Source organism: Vulpes lagopus, chromosome 3 (assembly GCF_018345385.1).
Source record: "Vulpes lagopus strain Blue_001 chromosome 3, ASM1834538v1, whole genome shotgun sequence".
Lineage (NCBI taxonomy): Eukaryota > Metazoa > Chordata > Mammalia > Carnivora > Canidae > Vulpes > Vulpes lagopus.
In genome coordinates this window covers 120,792,560-120,812,609 of record NC_054826.1, presented here as the reverse complement: position 1 = coordinate 120,812,609, position 20,050 = coordinate 120,792,560, and the positions used below count along the sequence as shown (strand labels likewise).

Below are 20,050 nucleotides of genomic sequence, written 5' to 3'. Positions count from 1 at the left end.
TATGTAGAGCGCTCAGGACGGTGGCACACGGTCTACGCCATGCAATAGCTATGCTCAGCCTCATCATGCAAGCTAACGATTGTGAGCACTGCGGTTACTTTGAAGCACCCGTCTTCTCGGGTTCCCTACTCAGGGCTGCGGGCACAGGTTCCCCCATTCCCGCCCACCATCCGATACTGCGGGCTCTCCTCCTCCTCTAGCTCCGCCTCCGTTTCCAAGGCCGCCGGCCCGCAGTTGCGCGATGCACGCCGGGCCTTGTAGTCCGTTCGCGGAGTCCTGTAGGCAGTGGCCTCGCGGGCGAACTGCATTTCCCAGCGTTCCTCGTGGCGGCGGCCGTAAAGCGCGGCGGTCGAACGGCCGGTTCCGGCTGAATGTCAGTGCGGAGCTGTGGGCCGGGGAGGAAGGTGGTTGGCGGTCCCTCTACCACCTCCGCCGCTGCCTCCTCCGCTTGTGCTGCCGCTGCGGGCGCCCGGCCGCTCGGGCATGAGGCCGTGAGGCGGGCACCGGGTCGGGGCCGCCGACATGTTTGGCCGCTCGCGGAGCTGGGTGGGCGGGGGCCATGGCAAGTCTTCCCGCAACATCCACTCCTTGGACCATCTCAAGTGAGTGTGTTGGGGGCTCCGGGGGGGGTGGGCTGCACGTGGGGATGGGGGCGCCGCGAGGTGGAGGACGGAGAGGCACGGCCCGGGAGGGGTGGCGCGGCGGCGGGGAGCCCGGGCGCCTGGGTTCGAATCCTGACACCGCCGCGCCTCGCCGTGTGACCTTGGGCAAGTGGCTTAGCTCCTCCGAGCATCAGTTTCCCCATCGTTAAAGTTAAGGGGACGAGACTCCAGCTGACGGATGCAGACTTCGGTGGGTGGTGGTGATACTTCTCAGGCTGCACAGCTGAGGGGTCAGAGACCTGGACCTGGGAGGCAGGCAGATCTGGGTTCGAATCCCAGCGTGTGAATTCAGGCCTCGGCTTCTTCAGTTGCAAACTGGATATTAGTGACAACAGCTGCTCCCCTCTGATTGCTTGGAGGGTAGGATAAAGGAATGCATGTGAAACTGGCAGCACGTACAAAAGTGCTCAATGAAGGGCAGCCGTTGAAACTTTTTATTTTTTTTTTAATTTTATTTTTTACCCCCCTCCCCTTCCCTTCCTGGGGAGTCTAAGGAGGGGACTATCAGAAGTAGAATTCCAAGGGAGGGCAGGTGGCCCACGCGGTTCTGGGAAGCAGGAGTGCACAGAACAAGCCTGGCGGGCAGACCCGCATTCAAACCGCCCCCTCCTACCGCTCAGTGGCCGTGTGACCTTGGACAAGTTACTTCACTTCCTTGAGCCTCTGGTCCCCATCAGTAGACGGGGAGGATGTGGATCTGGATCGTGCAAGGATTTAAGGACGTCCTGCGCAGAAAGAGATTGATCCAGTGTCTCTTATGCAGCAGGTGGCCAACACGGGGGTAGCTGTGTTTATCAAAGCTATAGGTGAGGGCTTCCTAGACCATCTCACCTAAAGTGCTTCCCCACCCCAGCTCCTTTCCGTCGTATCTTCGCCTTGATTTCATGCAGTGCCCGTCTCCACTATCTGCTTTTACTCTGTTTCCACTCCTTTTCTGTCTGCTCCTAAACTGGTCCTTCCGGGAGAGCAGAGACTACTTGTTTTGCTCAAAGCTGTATTTCCAACATCTGGCCCTGGGCCTGGCACACAGTAGGAGCTCAGTGGCTACCAAAAAAAAAAAAAGGTAGAAAAAAAAATGAATGAATTGGGGACGGGTGCAGAGCATGCACACAAACCTAGGATTTTTTTTTTTTTTTTTTTGGAGGGGTGGGGAGAGAGGCGATGGAAAAGAGAGACTTTGGGGGAGGGAATGATTTCGGGGAGGGGGGCAATCTAGTATGTGGGGTGGCAGTTGGGTGGGGAGTAGGCAATCTTTTGCTTACGGGAAGAGATAGGCTGGTTTCCAGAGGGAGCTCCCAAGATTACTAATGGGAAGGAAAAAAGGGGAAGGCAGGGAGCAGAAGGGAGACAAAGGCCCAAGGAGAGGATTGGTGGGAGGGAAGTTAGTTGGGGCTTCTCGTTTGGCCAAGGGTTGGGGTGCTCTGCTCCTTAGCTGTGTCTTTTCTGGCACGGAGCAGGCGTTTCACAAATGTTTGTGGGTCTCAGAGTGGAGGGCAGGAAGAATCAGTATGTAGTAAGGAATGGTTTTAAGGGGGTGACGAGAGAGGACATGGGGAGGACAGAGGCACAGGACAGGATGGGGGTGTTTAGGGAAGCCAGAAATCCTAAAAGGGAGGGCAGCTGGACTGGAAAGGGAGAGGCAGAAGGATTTCGGGAATTTAGAGAGTGGGTGGATGTGGCTGAGATGGGGAGGATGGTTATCTAAAGGAGGTTAGGCCTCCTGCCAGCATCCTGGCACCTGTAGGCTTTCACCTAGCTCTTTGCCTGCCTCCAGTCCTCGTAAAGTACTTTAGTAATTATTGAATGCATGTGTGTGTGTGTACATAAGCGCACATGTGTGTGCCATGTACTTATTAAGGACTTCCTGTGTGTTATTTCCTTTAGTCCTCACAAGTCTGTGAGTTATAGGAACTGTTATTGTTTTCCATTTTATAGAAGTGGAAACTAAGGTTCAGAGAGGTTAAATTACTTGGCCACAAGGTGACAACAACTGAAACGGTCAAAGCCAGGCTCTGACTTCAGCGCTCGCACCCCGTGCATGGGTCTTTCTGAGTGAAACTGCCTCCTAAGTCAGTTTGGGAAGACTTTCAACTCAGTTGAGTCTTTCTGCCCGATGGGGCATCCTCACCCTCCAGCCAGCCAGGGAATGGTAAAGGTTGTCAGATGCCTTTGAAGTATCTGGAACTGCCCAGGTATATTGTTTAGGTTGGGTGCTTTTGGAAACCCGAGCTGCCTGTCCTATGAGGCAGATCAGCTTGATCCATATTACAGTCTGAGGAACCTGGCAATTGGGATACTGCTGTGGGGCTTTGCAGATCCCAAAATGACTTGGAAAAGAATGTCCTAAACAGCTAGTTCACACCCCGGTGGTTGTGATGTACTTCATTTGGCTCTGATAGTAAACATCTTGGGCCTTAGGTATGGACCAGCTTGTTCCCTGAGGGAGTTCACAGGCTGGAGGGGGAGACTGCCATTAACGCCAGTGACCATACAGTGTGACAAGTGCTGACAAGTGCTCTGTAGGTTCAGGGTCCTGTAGGAACCCCTGGCAACTTTTTTGGGGAGGCAACACCAGAGCAGAGTCTTCAAGGACAAGCAGGAGCCATTGTGTGGGGCTGCAGGATGTGAGAAGGGGATCCTGGGGTTTGTGGAGTATCAAGGTGGGGTTGGTGGTTGTAGGAAATAAGGCTGCAGGTAGAATGGGGCTCGGGCTTCATCTGATAGGAAGGGCATCCCAGTGTGCCTGGGACTGAGGAATTTCCCAGGATGGGACTTTCAGTGCTAAAACTGGGAAAGTCCTGGTCACACAAATATGCTCTGGGCTTGACCTAGGGCAGTGTGGGTGGAGAGGAAAGATTAAAAGAATTTAGAACTGGAAAAAAAAGTTTTTTGGACATGCAAAGCATCTAGGAACCCTCCCCGTTTTAAAAATAGATTTTATTTTTAAGAACAGTTTGAGATTTAAAGAAAAATCAAGAAGATAGTACAGAGAGCTTGAATTGCTTTTGAACTACATTATTCTTCGTAACATTCTCAGCTTTCATTTTTTTTTTTCATTCATTCTCAGCTTTCAAACTGGAAAGGAAACTTTGTTAGACAAGGTTTTACTTTTGCTAAATACTGGAAAACCGTGTGCCTGTGGTCTTTGTGTACTGAGTCGAGTTAGAGACTCAGTTGAGGCAGGCTAAGATAGTAAGAGGTTATTTGCTATACGTCCCAGGTGATTTATTGGTCAAACTAGAGGCAAGGCCGTAACATTGACTAACAAATGCCCACCAACAAGCAGAACCTTTACTGATGGAATTGTGTGATTGCTTAGAGCACCTTTAGCAGGAACTGCGAGTCCACAGACTGGTAGGAACTATTTTGGTGTTGTGTTGTGGCCTTAATCACCTTTGTGTGTGGGTCAACATTCTTGGTTGCAAATGACTGAAACCCAGCTGGAATTGCCTTATGCCCCAAATGGAAAGGATTTGGAATTGATCCCTGAGCAGTCCCTCCTGGCTAAGCCTTGGCTGAGGCCAGGTGTTCAGACAAAGCTGTCAGTATGTGTCTCCAGTTCTTGTCTCTCCTTTCTTCTGTGTCGGTGTTGCTCTCAGCAGGCTGCAGGCTTACATCGTATCAGTCTAGCAATCCATGGGGGAAAAGGGAGCTTCTTTTCTAAATATCGAAGTCAGTATAGTTGGACCAGCCTGGGATCTCATGCCCGTCCCTGATCTAGTCACTGTGGCAGGGGGTGTGGGGTGCTCTGACTGGCCCTTCACTGGAGCCGAGGTGGCATCAGCTCCTCCCAAGCTAGTGGACAGAGAATGAGAAAAAGGTTTCCCATGGGAAAATCAGGAGTTGTTACCCAAAGAGAAGGGGAATGTATATCTAGCAGGCAGATGCTCACCTGTTCCTGGTTTAGTCAACTTTTGCCTAAGATAGCACTGATTATTTTTAAGGGTATAGTGTTGCCAGATTGATTTTTTTTTTTTTATTTAGAATGTTGTATTCACCATATCACTTATAATGAGCCTGAGGCACCCATTATGTCAAGTCCAACTTTTTCCAACAGAGTGCTCTAGACTCTTTTGCCATCCAGCTGGTTTTGGAGCCCAGGTGAGGGCCCTCTAATGCAGGCTAGGGAGTCAGGAGCATCCTTGGTAGGCAGACACCCATTGGAATGGAAGTCTAAAGGATGAGAGGTGTGCCAGGCTGTAGGGAGCAGGGTGGACGGGAGGATGCTTTAGGCAGAGGATATAGCATTTGAGAAGCTTAGAGGAGAGAGACAGGCTCCGGTCATTCAGCAAGGGGGTGCATATGGGGGAGGGGAAGTGAGGATCCCAGAGCAGACCCATGAGGCAGGAGAGGTCAAATCACATTAAGGAATTTGGACCTAAGGCTGAGAATAGTGGGCAGCCGATGAAGGTTTTTTTTTTTTATTTTTTTTTATTTTTTTTATCTGGAGTGCTATGGTCCAGCCGAAGTTTGAAGGGTGGGTCTGGCAGGAAGTGAGCATCCAGTTGGACTGCTTGCTGCCTCCTGGGAAGTGAGGATGACCTAATGCAGGGGTGTTTCTTGTGCCACCTCACTCTGATGGGCTTCCTGTTTCACTCTGTTACACATCACAAGCCCACTTGTATTCATCTTTGTTCTCTCCACTGGAGCTCCCCCTCCTCTTTCTGCCCACCCAAATGTCCAGCTGTATCATTGAAGTACCAGTTCTTCCATAAAAATTGCCCTGGTGACTTCAGCCAGCAAGAAGCTCTACTGTCCGAATGTCACTTGTTCTCATTCCCACTGTTCTGCTCAATTAACATCATGTACAGTCTTCGCATTGCCAGAGTTAGACTAGCTGTTAGAAGCTCTGGGGTTTTCAAGCTTTATCCCAGCTGTGGGTTAGAGCCCCAGGAAGCTGGCCAGAGTTTCTTGGGCATGTCCTTTTGCTATCAGTAATGGTCTTACTTGATTGTGTGTTGTCTTTCCCAATTTGGGCATAAGCTTCATAAGAGACCTTGGTGGCTTGTTCACCTGGGAATTTTGTCTAATGCTGGCACAGGGCCTGATACATAATAAGTGCTCAACGAGTATTTGTCAGAGGATGAACAGAAGAGGCGAGTTCTGGCCAGGCTTTATTTAACAACAGCCTGTTCTGGCCAGTTTGGTCCCAGCTGCCATGCTGGAGCTGTGACTTTTTGTAGGGCTGAAAGCCATGCCTACACCCTCTTGTGGTTGCCAGCATCTCAAATCTCAGATCCAGTCTCACTGGCTGGCCCAGTTTGGCATCTTTCTGGGGTGATTCATTGGGAGAAACACTGTCTATAACAACACCTTTCCCCAATCCTCTGGTCTCTGCACCCCGTGTGGAGCTTCTCCTTGTCCTGCTGGCCAGGGAGCTGGGCACTGACCAAGTGTGGTTTCCAAGATACAGAGTGCTCTGCGTAGTTTCTGCCCTGGTGCTGAGCAGACCAAACAAAGGCTCTGCATCCCTCTGTCCCCCAGACATTGTTATTTGGGGATGTGTGCTTTGGAGGAGTGGACCTCTAGTCTCCTTAGGCCTCTGCCACTCTACTTATCCTTTCTCACACTTTAGCTTATGGCTAAGTTTCAGGATCTTCTGGTAGGAGCATCCTAGGAGGCATATTATGATATAGGTCATAAAACTTGTATGAACATAGCGTATCTGTCTCTGAAGTGGACGTAATTATTATTGACCGTAATGGTTTAACCCGTGAAATAAGTGACTCTTGAGAGAGTAGGGTCTGTGGAGGCAGAATTTGTTTACAATCCATTGTCTTTGGCGAGGAGCCTGTATATGTTGCTTGTATACTGGCAACAGGCTATGGTGTTCTAGTTTCCAGGCATTTCAGACTCTTCAGCTTCTCTCTAGAGTTCGTGTGTGTGCAGGGTCTGATACTGAGATTCTACATCCTACAGAGCTTGTGCTGGAGATATGATGATGTTGGCTGTTTTCCAAAGAAATAGAGTAAGGGTCAGTTATCAGGACTGACTTCGAGATCTGATATGTATCATGCCTTTTTGGTTTGCTGTTTATCTGCTTGGTTTCCTTACATGCTAAGCATTCATAACTTTATCCAAATGCTTGGCTAATAGCAGCAGCATTTACTTTGTTGTTTGCATTTTCTATCCTATCATGGTTATAAGTAAGGGGTCTGGAGTCAGACTGCCTGGGTCCCCTGCATCGGGACTCTGGGCAGGTCCTAGCCTCCCGGAGCCTTAGCTCCCCAAAGCATCAACCCCGCAGGATTATTGTTAAGGGTTTAATGAGTGAATACATTTGAGGCACTCAGAAAAGGACCTAGCAAAAGGAGGGCCTAGTGCAGTGGCTTTGATGATGATGATAAAAATGTGCATACACACACAGTTTGAGAGAAAATTTTTTCATTGTACCAGTGATCATTGTAAGAGAAAACTCTGTCCTGCCCTTGGAAACTTATCTGAGATAAGGACAGAGTCTTACACACAAAAGTGGCTACGGTAACATTGTTGATCATCTAAACAATGAGGACTCCTAATATCCAGCAGAAGAGTAACTGCAGTGTTTGTCTTGTCAGTGGTATACTATGTGGCCATTACAGATGCTTGCAAACAGTTGACAATGACAAAAAATTCTTTTATTACCTGAAGGAGGGAGGTGGGAAAGAGGAGCATGGAAATACCCATGAGCTCAACTATGTGAATATCCACAGCAAAGCAAAAGACCCGAGGAAATACATCACATTCCAAGCAGCGCTCATCTCTGGGCAGTGGTGTTATTGACATCTCTTTTGTTGTTGAGGTTGAGGTGTTTAACCTTCCTAAAATGTGTTACACTGAGAATCAGAAAGTTTTGAACTATATTAATATCTCTAGGTAGTTGAATTGCTTGATCTTCCAAAGCTCTGGCATTCGATGCAGCATTAAAATATTAAACCTTAATCCGTTCAGCGTTTTTCCCCAGTACATTTCAGCAAACATGTATTGAGGATCTCTTCCTTTCTAAAACATTACCCAAAACAGTGTGTTAGGGCATAGTGGGTGTGAAAAGATGAGCAAGGTGCAGGTACAATCAAAGAAATTTGGAGATTGAGATGTAGTGGTGGGTATTTGCATCTACCAACAACATACATTTAGAAAATGAGTATTTCAAACACTACCATTTACAGCAGCATCGAAAAACATCAGTTACCTACAAATAAATCTAACACAAGATGTGCCAGACCCCTATCACAGCCAATACTGAAAGAAATGTAAATGTCATGATGTTACCTAATTGTAAGGATGTCAGTTCTCTCTATATTTAGCTATAGATTTAGGGCAATCTTAAAGGAAATCTTAGCAAGTATTTTTGTGGAAGCTGAGAAGGTGATTTTTAAATTTATACAGATAGGTAAAAGGCCAAGAATAGCCAAAATAATAATGAAAAAAAAAGGGAAAAAAGTTGGAGGACTTCCATTATCACATAGCAGGTTTTATGATACGCTGCAATAGCATGGTATTAGCACAAAGGTAAATGAATAGATCAATGGAACTAGAACATTCAGAAAGTTCCCACATGTGCAGTCATCTGATAAACGACAGAGGTGACATTAGAGTGCGTTGGAGAACTCAGGACCTTTTCAGTAATTGATGCTGAGTCAACTAGATATCCAGAGGGGAAAAAACAAATTTTGGCCAGTATCTTGCCCAATACACAGAAAAATGAGTTCCAGATGTATGCTAAGTCAAAATGTGCAAGGTAAAACAGAAAGTTCACAATAACAGGTGCTTGCTACCCTGCTGTCTCCTGCTCCTGTGACCAGGGCTTGAGAACTGCCCTCTCTGGCTCATTGCACGACCCCTGGCCCTCAGCTTCTGGGATCTGTAAGAAATAAGTCTTGTGGCTCTACTTCCTTTACGTGGGTGTCTTGAAACTACACCTTCAATCAAAACGACCCTGTGGGTTTCACTTCCCCAAGGTGGGAGCTCCCATACTAAGGGAGCTTCCTGCTGCCCCCGTGTGGGTGGCTGGTGCCTCTTCATTCAACTGCATATTCTTAATTCAGCATTCCAGCTCCCGCTTCTCAACACAGAAGGCTTCACCGAGAGATACCAGGATTTAGAAATCAGGGCTGGTCCTAAAGATTTCAAACTCTCCTATCCCTCTTGGGGGTCTTCAGAGCAGACCCGCTTACCCAGGCCTCTGCCTTTCCCACCGGGTGAAGGATGTGTTGGTGAGATGCTGTGGGTGCCATCCTCTCCACAGAGGGAAACACCAGAGTGGGGAGGATCTGCCTTTCCTCACCTCCACCCCTCCACCCCCACCCCCCATGCTGCTGACGATGCCTGTCCTGGACGGTAGGGGGTATACTGTGGGTCAGAGGCAGAGTGTCACTGATGGCCACAGTGTAAGTGATGCAGCGGCTCTGAAACGTCAGTGGGAGCTGGTTCAGAATGCAAACTTGGGGCCCTGCGCTCAGGAGTCATCTTCGGCAGGGGTGGGGCGGGGTGGGTCTCAGGTGGGAAACTAGAAGCTGCAACTCAAAGAGGATTTTATTGGAGGGGGCCTGTGAAGCACAATTCGTAAAACTCTGCTCTTTGAGCTTCTTGAGGAGAACGCACGGGAGAGGAGGTGGAGGCAGAGATTCCCGGGTGGGTCCTCCCACGATTCATCCAGGGTGCTTCAGTGCCATGGAGCCCCCTTTGCACAGGGGGGAATGGCCTCCACGCCCCCACGCAGCCCTGCTGGTAGATTTGGGCACACATGGTGGAGATTTCTAAATTTGGAGAGGCGTTCTAGTTGTACGTTGCACTCAGTCTTTAATTGATTACATGATTAAGGGACTCCTTAAACTGTCTTTCAGATGTGCCGAGCAGCAACAACATGAATACATAAAACCCAGCCCCCTAAAGCGGATTAGTCCTTACGGTTCCAAGGTTCTCCTGATTTATTATACCCTACCTATTTTTAGAGACTTTCAAAGTCTCTAAAGTAGGACCCTACCTATTCTTTCCCTATTCTTTCAAAGTAGGACCCTACCTATTCTTTCCCTGCCTTGCTCTCACCAGCCTCACCTCCAGACTAAAGATGGTGATAACGTCAGGAGGTGATTCTTCCTGAGTCCGTCCCTCTTGCTGTCCCCCTTTTCTTCCCAAACCGTGACAGCTGAAGTCAGTCTATGGGCCCTGGAGACGCTACTTTTTAAATTTATTAAATTTATAATATTTTTCAAGTTCGTAAGTTCCGGTTAATTAGCAGTGTAATTTCAGGTGTAGAATCTAGTGATTTATCACTTTCATGCAATACCCCGTGCTCATCCCAACAAGTGTGCTCCTTAATCCTCATCCCCCTTTTTACCCTCCCCCCCACATCCCCTTCCCACCCTGGGGGCCACCAGTGTGTTCTCTATAGTTAAGAGTCTGTTTCTTGGTTTGTCTCTCTCCCTCCCACCAGTGTTTGTTTCTTAAACCCCGCATGAGTGAAATCACATGGTATTTGTCTTTCTCCAACTTACTTCATTTAGCATTATACTCTCTAGCTCCATCCACATTAGATCCAGAAATGCTAACTCAAAGGGAGTGGATGCCTGGCTGGCACAGGCCATACAGCATGAGATTCTTGATCTCAGGGTTGTGAGTCAGCCTCACATTAGATGTAGAGATTACTTAAAAATCTTAAAAAAAAAAAAAAAAAAACTCTGAGGGAAGGGGAGGGAGGCGCTTTTGGGAGCCAGGAGGCAGGGGCATCAGCATCTTCAAGTTGTCTTCGAGGGATGTATGCACTCAGATGTTTATAATAGTAGAACAACAATAGCCAAATTATGGAAAGAGTCCAGATGCCCATCAACAGATGAAGATGTGGTCTATATAGACAATGAATAATACTCAGCCATGGAAAAGAATGAAGTCTTGTTGTTTGCAACAGTGCTCTCACGAGCCATGCAGATGGCACTCCTAGGGCATCTGGCCAGGCACTAGGCCCCACACTGCCCAGCACTGGCCTCGGTGATTCTTCCTATTGCCTTGACCACCAGTAGAGGCCTGAGGATGGGACTCAGTCTATCTGCCTCTACCCCTGCGGCAGGCACAAGTCTGGAGCAGCAGAGGCCTCCCAGGAACATTTGGTGGGTAAAGCACGGGGCCTTAGCCTCCCAGACCCTCCTAACTTCAATCTGTACCCAGCAAAGAAGGTTGATGCCTTGAACTGCAAGCCACCCAGTTCATTTGACCTATCAGTTCTGATGGGTCTGATGGACCGATCAGTTTTGATGGGTTTCAAGGGTTGTTTTAAGATGAGAGAGAATTCGAGCACAGCAGGGAGGGAGAGGGAAAGATAGTCTTTAAGCAGACTCCAGGCTGGGCACAGAGCTGGATGTGGGGCTTGATCCCACAACCCTGAGATCATGACCTGAGCTGAAACCAAGAGTCAGACGTTAACTGGCTGTGTCCCCTGACTGTGACTTGCTAGTGTGCAAGTAGGGGAGGAGCCTAACCGAGCCCCCCCATCCGCGGCACCCCCAAGGGTAGTCTTGATTGCCTGTGGTCTTTGCCCCAGCAACTGACTGGTGTTGGGACTTCCAGGCCCTAATCTGCAACTCCACCCCTCTAAAGCTCTGCATCAGCCTGGCTGAGGGTTTTAGCTAGACATTCGGCCTGGGCCATGTGTCTCCACTTGCTCCACCAGCATCAGGATCACCTGGGGGGTGTCGAAAGGCCCGTGAGTCCTGCTGGTTCTGAGTCTCCAGGTGGGCTTCAGTAGCCCCCACTTTACCCAGTTCTCCAGGTGATTCTCTTGCCACTGGAGTTTGAGGATGGCTGTCTTTAGGGCCTGATTCTCTCCTATCCATTTGGGTTGGTGTGTTTCTGGTTAACACTTCACAGCATCATCTGCCACTTTTCTTATGTGGAGTAGCTGCTTCTATGAATGGGAGTTGTGCTAATCACATCTGAAAGAGCACTGCCAAACTGTCCCCAAAATGTCACTAGTGGTCATGGAGTCTGGCTTTCATTTCAGTTGGTAATCCTTAATGTTCTTTCCTTTCTGTCAGGTATCTGTACCACGTTTTGACCAAAAACACCACAGTCACAGAACAAAACCGGAACCTGCTAGTGGAGACCATCCGTTCCATCACTGAGATCCTGATTTGGGGAGATCAAAATGACAGCTCAGTATTTGAGTAAGGGTTTCCAGTGTTTTTTGTTTTCTGACTCTTCTTCCTTTGAATATTCTTCTAAATGTATACCATGAGTCATTCCTGATGATGTCAGGGTTTGACACCAATTTGGTCTTGTGCAGATATGTATATCTATATAAAATGTCCTTGAAACACTGGAGAAACGTAAGCTGACAGTGGGAAAGTGAGGGAAATGAGTGTCTCTCGAAAAATCTGAAAACATTATGAATCATTTTCCAAGTCGCATCTGATGATCTCCCTGAAGGAAGGGGAAAACATCCTAGGAAGTTCGCTTCTAAGTGAACTGAAAGGCCCTTGCTGTGGAGAGACTAAGGGCTCATATTTATTGTGTATACTGCTGGGCGGGCCCAGTACTGAGCTCTTGATGAGATAATCTAAGTCTCCCAGCTGCCCCTGGGTGGAGGCCCTGCGTCATGAGCATCGCCATTTATGCTCAGGGTGGCACAGCTGGGAAGCAGTGAAGGGGCTTCTCATTTGTGTACTTCCCCGATGAGCAATTTTAGGCCTGCCTCACTTTCCTTTTTTTGGGGGGGGGAGCAAGGGGTCGGGGGGCAGAGAGACTCTTTAAGTAAGCAGGCCCTATGCCCAGCATGAAGCCCAATGCAGGGCTCAGTCTCATGACCCTGAGATTGTGACCTGAGTTGGAATTGAGAGTTCGATTCTCAACTGACAGCGCCACCCAGGCATCCCTCCTCATCTCTAAAGGAGAGAAATTTCCTGCCCACTGCCTAGTACAGATTAGGCACTCAAGAATTGTTAGCACATGATAATTTATAAAAATGTCCCTATTGGAGAGTTAAAAAAGCAAAGGCTGGAAGCCATGGATAGATTTCCCAGTAGACCCGCTCAGTGTCTGAGTGCAGAGGGATCTGGGTTATGACAGCCACCAAACATTTTATTTTTATATAAAAGAATCTCAACTGTAAGTATTGAGGCCACTTAAACCCATTTAAAACAAAAAAAGGTGTTCCGTTTCTAGCCTGGCTTCTTATTAGATATTCTGGTTTTCCAGATCGCTCTCTGTTTTCATCAGGAGGGTTATCTAAGATAAAGCTATTTGTGGAAAATGCAAACTGTGACACAGGCCTTTTCCCCAGAGAAGAACATGAGTAAAGAAGATGTTGCCTGCAAATGGGGCTGGATTCCTTTAAGAAATCGCTTGGTTGGTTGGTGTCTGTTTTGGAAATGTGAATGCTCTTTGGGTTGAAGGTTAGAAACATGTCCCCTTGATTAGAGTGGATTTTCTTTCTTTTTCTTTTTTTTAAAGGTTGTCTTTATTCATGAGAGATAGAGGCAGAGACACAGGCAGAGGGAGAGGCAGGCTCCTTGCAGGGAGCCCAATGTGGGACTTGATCCCAGGGCCCCAGGATCACGCCCTTAGCCGAAGGCAGATGCTCAACCACTGAACCACCCAGGTGCCCCTAGAGTGGATTTTCTGAACCCATCTGTTGTCTCAGAGAAACTGTTCAGCTCTTAGAGGCTCCATGATTCCTAAGTCCCCAGTAGGGTCCCCAGGAGAATTTGCTTTTAATCCATTTCTTTTAGAATAATTTTAGATTTATAGAAAAGTCACGAAGATGGTACAGAAAGTTCCCAATGTCTTATCTGACTGGGGTGCGTTTGTCAGAAGGTAACCGTGGTACATTAGTGTTAAGTAAACTCCGGGCTTGATTTGGATTTTGCCAGTTTTTCCATGAAGACCCTCTTGCTGCTCTAGGAACAGAATCCAGGTTCCCACAGCACTTTTAGTTGTCATGTCTACCCGGCCTCCTCTGATCTGTGACAGATTTTTCAGTCTTCTATTTTTTTCATGATCTTGTTTTTTTTAAAGACTTTATTTACGAGAAACACAGAGGCAGAGACACAGGCAGAGGGAGAAGCAGGCCCCCCATGAGGATCCTGATGCAGAGCCCCATCCCAGTACCCCAGGATTATAACCAGAGCTGAAAGCAGACACTCAACCACTGAGCCACCCAGGCACCCCAACCTTGATGGTTTTGAGGAGTACTGGTCAAGGGTCCTGTAGGATGCCCACCCCCGCCCCCAATCTGGGTTTCTGTGATGCCTTTCTCATGATTAGCCCGAGGGTTATGGGAAAGAATGCCACAGAGGCGTGGTGCCCTTCTCATCCCACCCAATCAGCAGTGAAGACATCCACCTGCTGTTTGGTGAGGTTAATCTGATCACTTAGTTAAGGGGGTATCTGCCAGGTTTTCCTACTATAGAGCTGTTTCCCTCTCTGCTGTTCTTTGAAAGAGAGTCGCTCAGTTTAGCCCATCTGGGGCATGGGAATTTAGCTCCACCTTCTGGAAGGGGGGTAGTGCATATCTATATATGCTTTTTGAAATTCTTTTGCATGGGGAAGATTCATCTCTTCTCCCATTCATTCAGTCATTTATATCAATATGGGGTCGTGGATGTTTATTTTACTCTTTGGGTTAAAGTATATTGTGGATCCAATACTGTGTTATTAATACTAAATTAAAACAGTATTGTGGATTAAAGTATACTTTGGATCCAATCTGTGTTATTTATTTTGTTGCTCCATTTGCCCCAGCTTGGGCACTGGGGCGCTTTCAGGTTTGGTTCCTGTGTCCCTTTGACACACCCCTGTCCTTCTGGTTTTCTTGAGCACTGCCTTACTTCCCTGTACTCTAAGATGCTCCAGGCTCATCTTATATTTCCCTGCCCCAGATCTAGAATGAACCATTTTTCCAAGGAACCCCAACCCCCCCACTCCCTCCTCCTGGGGGAGATATAAAAATCCAGGCTCCTGGATTTCACACTAGACCTGCAGAATCTATCCCTGGGCCAGAGCTAGTTCCAAACATTTTAACAAGTTCCCAAGTTGGTCTGGTGCTGCAATGAACTTGTTGGGTGATGCTTGGGAGTCACTGATTTATTCAACCTAAAGCAAAGGGAGACAAAACAGGTCAAATGGAGGGCACCTGGGTGGCTCAGTGGTTGAGTGTCTGCCTTTGGCTCAGGGCGTGATCCTGAGGTCCTGGGATCAAGTCCTGCATTAGGCTCCCTGTAGGGAGCCTGCTTCTCCCTTTGTGTCTCTGCCTCTCTCTGTCTCTCTCATGAATAAATAAATAAAATCTTTAAAAGAAACTAGGTCAAATGATAGAGATCAATGTGCAATGGCATTTGTAGGCAGACAGGTTCCCCAAATCAGAAAAGGTTTGAGTTCATGTTTTTCTTTTTCCTTTATTCATTTACCTTTTCATGAATTCAAACAGAAGTTATGCAGCACTGAGCAACTGTGAGGCCCATGATCCTGTCACCATGCAGCTGACAGTCAAGGGGAGACAGATCCCCAGAACCAAATGACAAGACCCTCGTGACTGCAGGGACCTGCTCTGGGTATCCCAGATGAGAGATTACCTGGTTTTAGTTTGCATTATGGAGAACACATAATGAGAAAACACCATTTTCTGCCTTTCAAGAAAGGCATCAGAGGGTTCTGTCTCCATTGCAAGACTAAAAAAAGCCAGCACATACTCCCAAAGGCAATGTCCCCAGGCTGCATGTAGACAGATGTCCTGTCCAGAACAAAGGCAGAAGCTGACCTGGGTACTGTGTTGCCCCGCCCCGCCAACAGCCCTTTCAATCCCTTCCAGTTCTCCCCACCCCCCCGCAGATTTGAAAACTCTTTTAATAGCATTATCTTGCCCCTTAGTAGGGAACTCCAGGTGGTGGTGTTTAACACGCAAAAATACCAAAGCAAAGCAAAGAGGCCTAGTAAGGAAAACTAAGAATAGTATTTGATGGGAGAAGTTGCCCATCGGGTTTCCCACAGCACCGGTAGATGGTTGTGTATCGTTTAGTGGCTAAAGATCTTCCCAGGCCCAGCACGGTGCTCACATTCTGGGGAGAGAGGGTGGAGGAGGACAGCATCAGCGGGGAAGCCGGAGTAGAGGATATGTGGGGTGTGGGGGGGCTTGCTAGTGGTGTGATCTGCTCTGCAGATGCCTTTGGGGGTCAGGGGCAGTCTACACCCATGTGCTATGCACACAGCTGGAAGGATGTCTTGTATTTCCCTGGGTAGAAGCAGACCACTGATGCTCTCCCATTCTCTCCCCAGCTTCTTCCTGGAGAAGAACATGTTTGTTTTCTTCTTGAACATCCTGCGGCAGAAATCCGGCCGCTATGTGTGCGTTCAGCTGCTGCAGACCCTCAACATCCTCTTTGAGAATATCAGTCACGAGACTTCACTTTGTAAGGACAACCCTTGACTCTTGCCTCCCCGCCATGGAGCTTTGGCAGCATGGAGTTTGGGTGGTTTCCGTGTTGCTTTTTGCATGTCTGTTCTTTCTGTATGTCTTAGCATGCTTAGGCTGCTGTAACAAGGATGCCCGAGATTGGGTGGCTTGGACCACGGAAATTTTCTCATAGTTCTGGAGGTTCCATCAGGGGTAGTTTCTGGTGAGACCTTTCTTCCTGGTTTGTGGATGACTATCTTATTGTTTCTGGAATTGCCTTTCTTGTTGTGTGTGCATAGAAAGAGTTCTGGTGTCTTCTCTTCTTATAAGGACACCAGTGGTCTTTGATCAGGGCCTCACGGGAGGGCTTTGTTTAACCTGAATCACCTCCTTAAAGCCTCTCACCTCTCTAAATATAGTCACTTTGGGGGTTAGGGCTTTCCTGTGTGAATGGGGGGTATCCTGCAGTTTGGTCCATACCACCATGTTTATCCCTGCGTGGTGCGGTATCCTTGAGGGGCTGAGTGATTCTGGGCTATTCACGTTTTTTTCTTTGTAACTTGTTGGGATCACTGAATAATCAGCCAACGGAATAAGTGCTGGAGGCAGCAGGGTGAGGAAGGAAGGGCCCAGGAGCATGCAGGAATGTGGGCTTTGGCAGCTGACCTGCCTCCCTCACCCCCACCTCCTGGCTGGCGAGGGTGAGACAGGCAGCTGACCTGCCTCCCTCACCCCCACCTCCTGGCTGGCGAGGGTGAGACATGGAGCTGCCTCTCCACCCTCACTAAGCCTGACTCTTCCTCCGAAACAACTGCCCAGTGAGGCAGGTGCTGTCAGCATGAAGAGCTCCCTTGATACCCAGGGAGTTCTAGGCAGTGGCCCATGGTGAGCACTCTGGCGATGCCAGAATCCAGAAGGGGTCTCAGTCCAGCTGGGTTAGTTCATTGGTGCAGCTGCCGGGGTGGGGGAGGGGTGCCCCCGGAGGACATTTGTCAGCATCTGCAGACATTCTCTGTAGTAATGGGTGGGCAGGTGGGAGTGTGTTGGCATCTGGTGGGTCGAGCCCAGGGGTGCTGCTAAGCATCTGACAATGTGCAGGACAGCTCTCCCCCGCCCCCAAAGGATTGTCTAGTCCCAAATGTCAGCAGAGTTGAGGGTGAGAAACCTGGTTCAGCTCCTACTCCTCCGTGCTTGACCTCTAGCTTTGTTACTACAACTACAGCAGGCCCTAGGCCCTGCACGCCGGACGCAAGGGAGAGAAGATGACAGGCCAAATGTCTGTGTCAAAGGCAGACTTTAGGTCCTGAGACGGGCTTAGAAAGTTTCTGGTGGGTGGAAGGAGGGAGAGAGGGCGACACTGTCAGGGGGAAGCAGGGAGAGGAGAGGCAGGGATGGGGCTGTGAATGGTGGCTCTGGGAAGTGGCCACTAGGTGGTGCTGCCGCCCTAGGAGCCTCTGCTCATACTTCCGAAGTGAGTTGACTCACTCTCCGTAAGTGGTTTCCCGTGTTAACAGCATTTGTTACCCTGGATATGAATTGTGTGTAGTTTCTGAAAATTCCGAGGGGGGAAGACCCAGCCCTGAGGTGCAGGCCCTGGACCCCACCAGGTCCCAGGCCCCTCTGCCACATTGGCCATGCCTGTGCTCCGGGTGGGGGGTGGGGGGTGGACTCTGCTCCCGGCTGCAGTTTCTGCTTCTGTGAAGTGGAGATGATGCTTATATCTGGGGAATAGAGTGGTGTGGGGATTAAGTGTGGCAGCGGATGTGGGCAGCCTGGGGTCTGCCAAATGGAGGCGTCCAGTCGAGCTGCTTTTATCACTAAATCCAGCATTCCCCCAAATGTCTGTTCTCGGGTAACCTTCCTAAGCCCAGCTAGCCACGGGGCTATTGGATTGATGGGCAGGGGTTGCATGGTGGAAAGTGCTGGAGTTTTCGGACCACCTTGACTTTTCTTGAATTAAGACTAAGGGTGCGGTGTTATAAGAAATGCAGGCAAGATGCCACCATCTTTAGGAAGAGCTCAACAGAGTGCTTCTATAAGCCCCGCGGAAGTGGCAGACGTGACTGCCTTTTACTTACTTTGATTTGTGAGGGTGAGGAGGACAGGTGACTTTTGCTGTTATTTTTATTTTTCAACCATGGGAAGAAAACGTCCTTGTTCCAAAACAGCAACAACAAATCAAACAGGACGAGAATATAGAAAGCAGAAGTTCTGCAGAGCCTCTCCTTCATGGTTCAGTGGACACATAGCATTTGTTTTCTGTTTTCCCAACTTCCTGTCGTATCTTAAGTTTTCAGGCAGCCCGTTCCTGCATCCCCACCTAGTTCGGCTCCAGAGCTTCATCTCTCTAAGCCCCGAGTTCTCCTGCCTGCCCACGGGCATTGGGGTGGTTTCCAGGTTTTCACTATTACGAGCAGCCATCTCACAAGTGCACCTGTTGCCTGTTGGGTTCGGTGACCTCAGTCACAGAAGGCCCGAGAGACTGAGATTACTTAGAGACTCCTGGGTTGATTAGAAAAGGATACCACAGAAAGTTGGCCACCCAGTGAGGGTGTAGTAGAAAAATCCCAGCCGAATAATAGAGGTACCTCTGCTGCCCCCACGGTGGCCCGCAGCACCCACAGAGTCATCTTGTGGAGGCCCTGGAAAAAGTCCCCATTGGGGAATGATGGGAGCATGTGGCTTTTCCAGCTCAAGAACGTAGCCAAGAGGCTCATGGCGGTACGTCTGAAGCTGCCAGCATTGGCATCCGTGCCTCTGGTGGCCCGGAAGTCACCAAGCAGTCACAGTGGCTCCCCACAAGACCTGTCAACCTTCTGCTAGCTAGTTCATCCCCGGCCATAGCCACAATGACAGAATGAAAGAGAAGTGCTCTGGGCATCAGCACCCACTGGGCTGCTTCTTACAAGTTAAGGTTCTAGGGGGGTAGGTTGGGGACTGTGTATAGAATAGAATACTACATAGCAAAAAGGAGACTGGGAATGAACTATGACCACCACATGTAGCAATGTGGGTAACTCTCCAATGTGGGAACCAGTGACAGAGGCCAGACGCAAGAAGCGTGCGTGCGTGCTGCGTGATCCATGGATTTGAAGCTCTAGAACAAGCAAAACGAGTCGGTGTGATCCAAGTCAAACCAGGGCTTGCTGTGGGGGGAGGGTATTGACTGTCCTTCCTTTATCAGAATTAGTCATCACATAAATTAATTTAAATCATCCTTGAGGTTTTGTAATCCGGCATTATCCTGTGGCAGCCTTTTTGAAAGAGTCTCATCTTAAACAGGCTGGGCAGGGCTATCAAGGAGCCTCCTGGGGAGCTAGCAATATGTTGTATGTAACCTGGATGGTGCTTACGTGGTGTATGTATTTGCAGAAATTCATCAAGCTGGACACTTAAGATTTGTAAGGGGTGCATGTATATATAAATATATATGTAAGTACAAAGTAGGTGGATTTAAGATTCACCTATGTGTACATTTGCACACCTACCAGGCTGTATACTTAAGAGTTGTGATACATGTAATGTCATTTTTAAATAATTAAGTCAATTAAGATTTTTAGGAACCCCCACCCCAGACCCACTGCCTCTAGAGCCCCAGGATTTGCCTCAGGAGTTATTAGAATCGGGAGGTATTGAACACAGCCTGTCTCTCAAGCTGGGAATACTCAGTGTGCCTTTCAGAAGGCCGTGGCTTTCCCTGAGAGCTGGCTTCTGAGGAGGCGGCCCCTCTCACAGCCCCGTGTTCCTGGATGGTTCTTTGGGGGTGCGTTTGGTGATGTCAGCCTTTCTAGTAGTACTTTGGTTTAGGTTGGGTACCTCTTTGACACCAAATAATAATCTATTTCCTGCTCCTGAGAGCAACCGTGTCCAGTCCTGGTGGCTGGAGGGTCAATGGGAGGGATTAGGGATCTCTGTGTGATAGGGCTAAGAGGAGTGGTGGCGGCTGCCATGACTGCGTGTTTGCTTTGTGCCTCTCACTGTCCGTGATGCTTTGTCCAGTTTAATCCTCAACAGCAGACCCCTGAGA

At 48.7% G+C, this 20,050-nt stretch overlaps 1 protein-coding gene across 5 annotated transcripts in view; it reads left to right on the top strand.

The window, feature by feature from the left end:
• Nucleotides 1-356: 356 nt before the first annotated feature.
• The window catches only part of CLEC16A (C-type lectin domain containing 16A), a 197,789-nt gene continuing 178,095 nt past the window's right edge, over nucleotides 357-20,050 (top strand). For 2 of the 5 annotated variants that reach the window (XM_041748308.1, XM_041748306.1), the window contains exons 1-3: nucleotides 358-602; nucleotides 11,672-11,800; nucleotides 15,906-16,039. In XM_041748308.1, the coding sequence (XP_041604242.1) occupies nucleotides 523-602; nucleotides 11,672-11,800; nucleotides 15,906-16,039 (343 nt within the window). In that variant the 5' untranslated portion in view covers nucleotides 358-522. Of the gene's footprint in view, nucleotides 603-11,671; nucleotides 11,801-15,905; nucleotides 16,040-20,050 lie in introns of all 5 variants that reach the window. The other 3 variants (XM_041748309.1, XM_041748307.1, XM_041748310.1) reach the window with 2 other exon arrangements.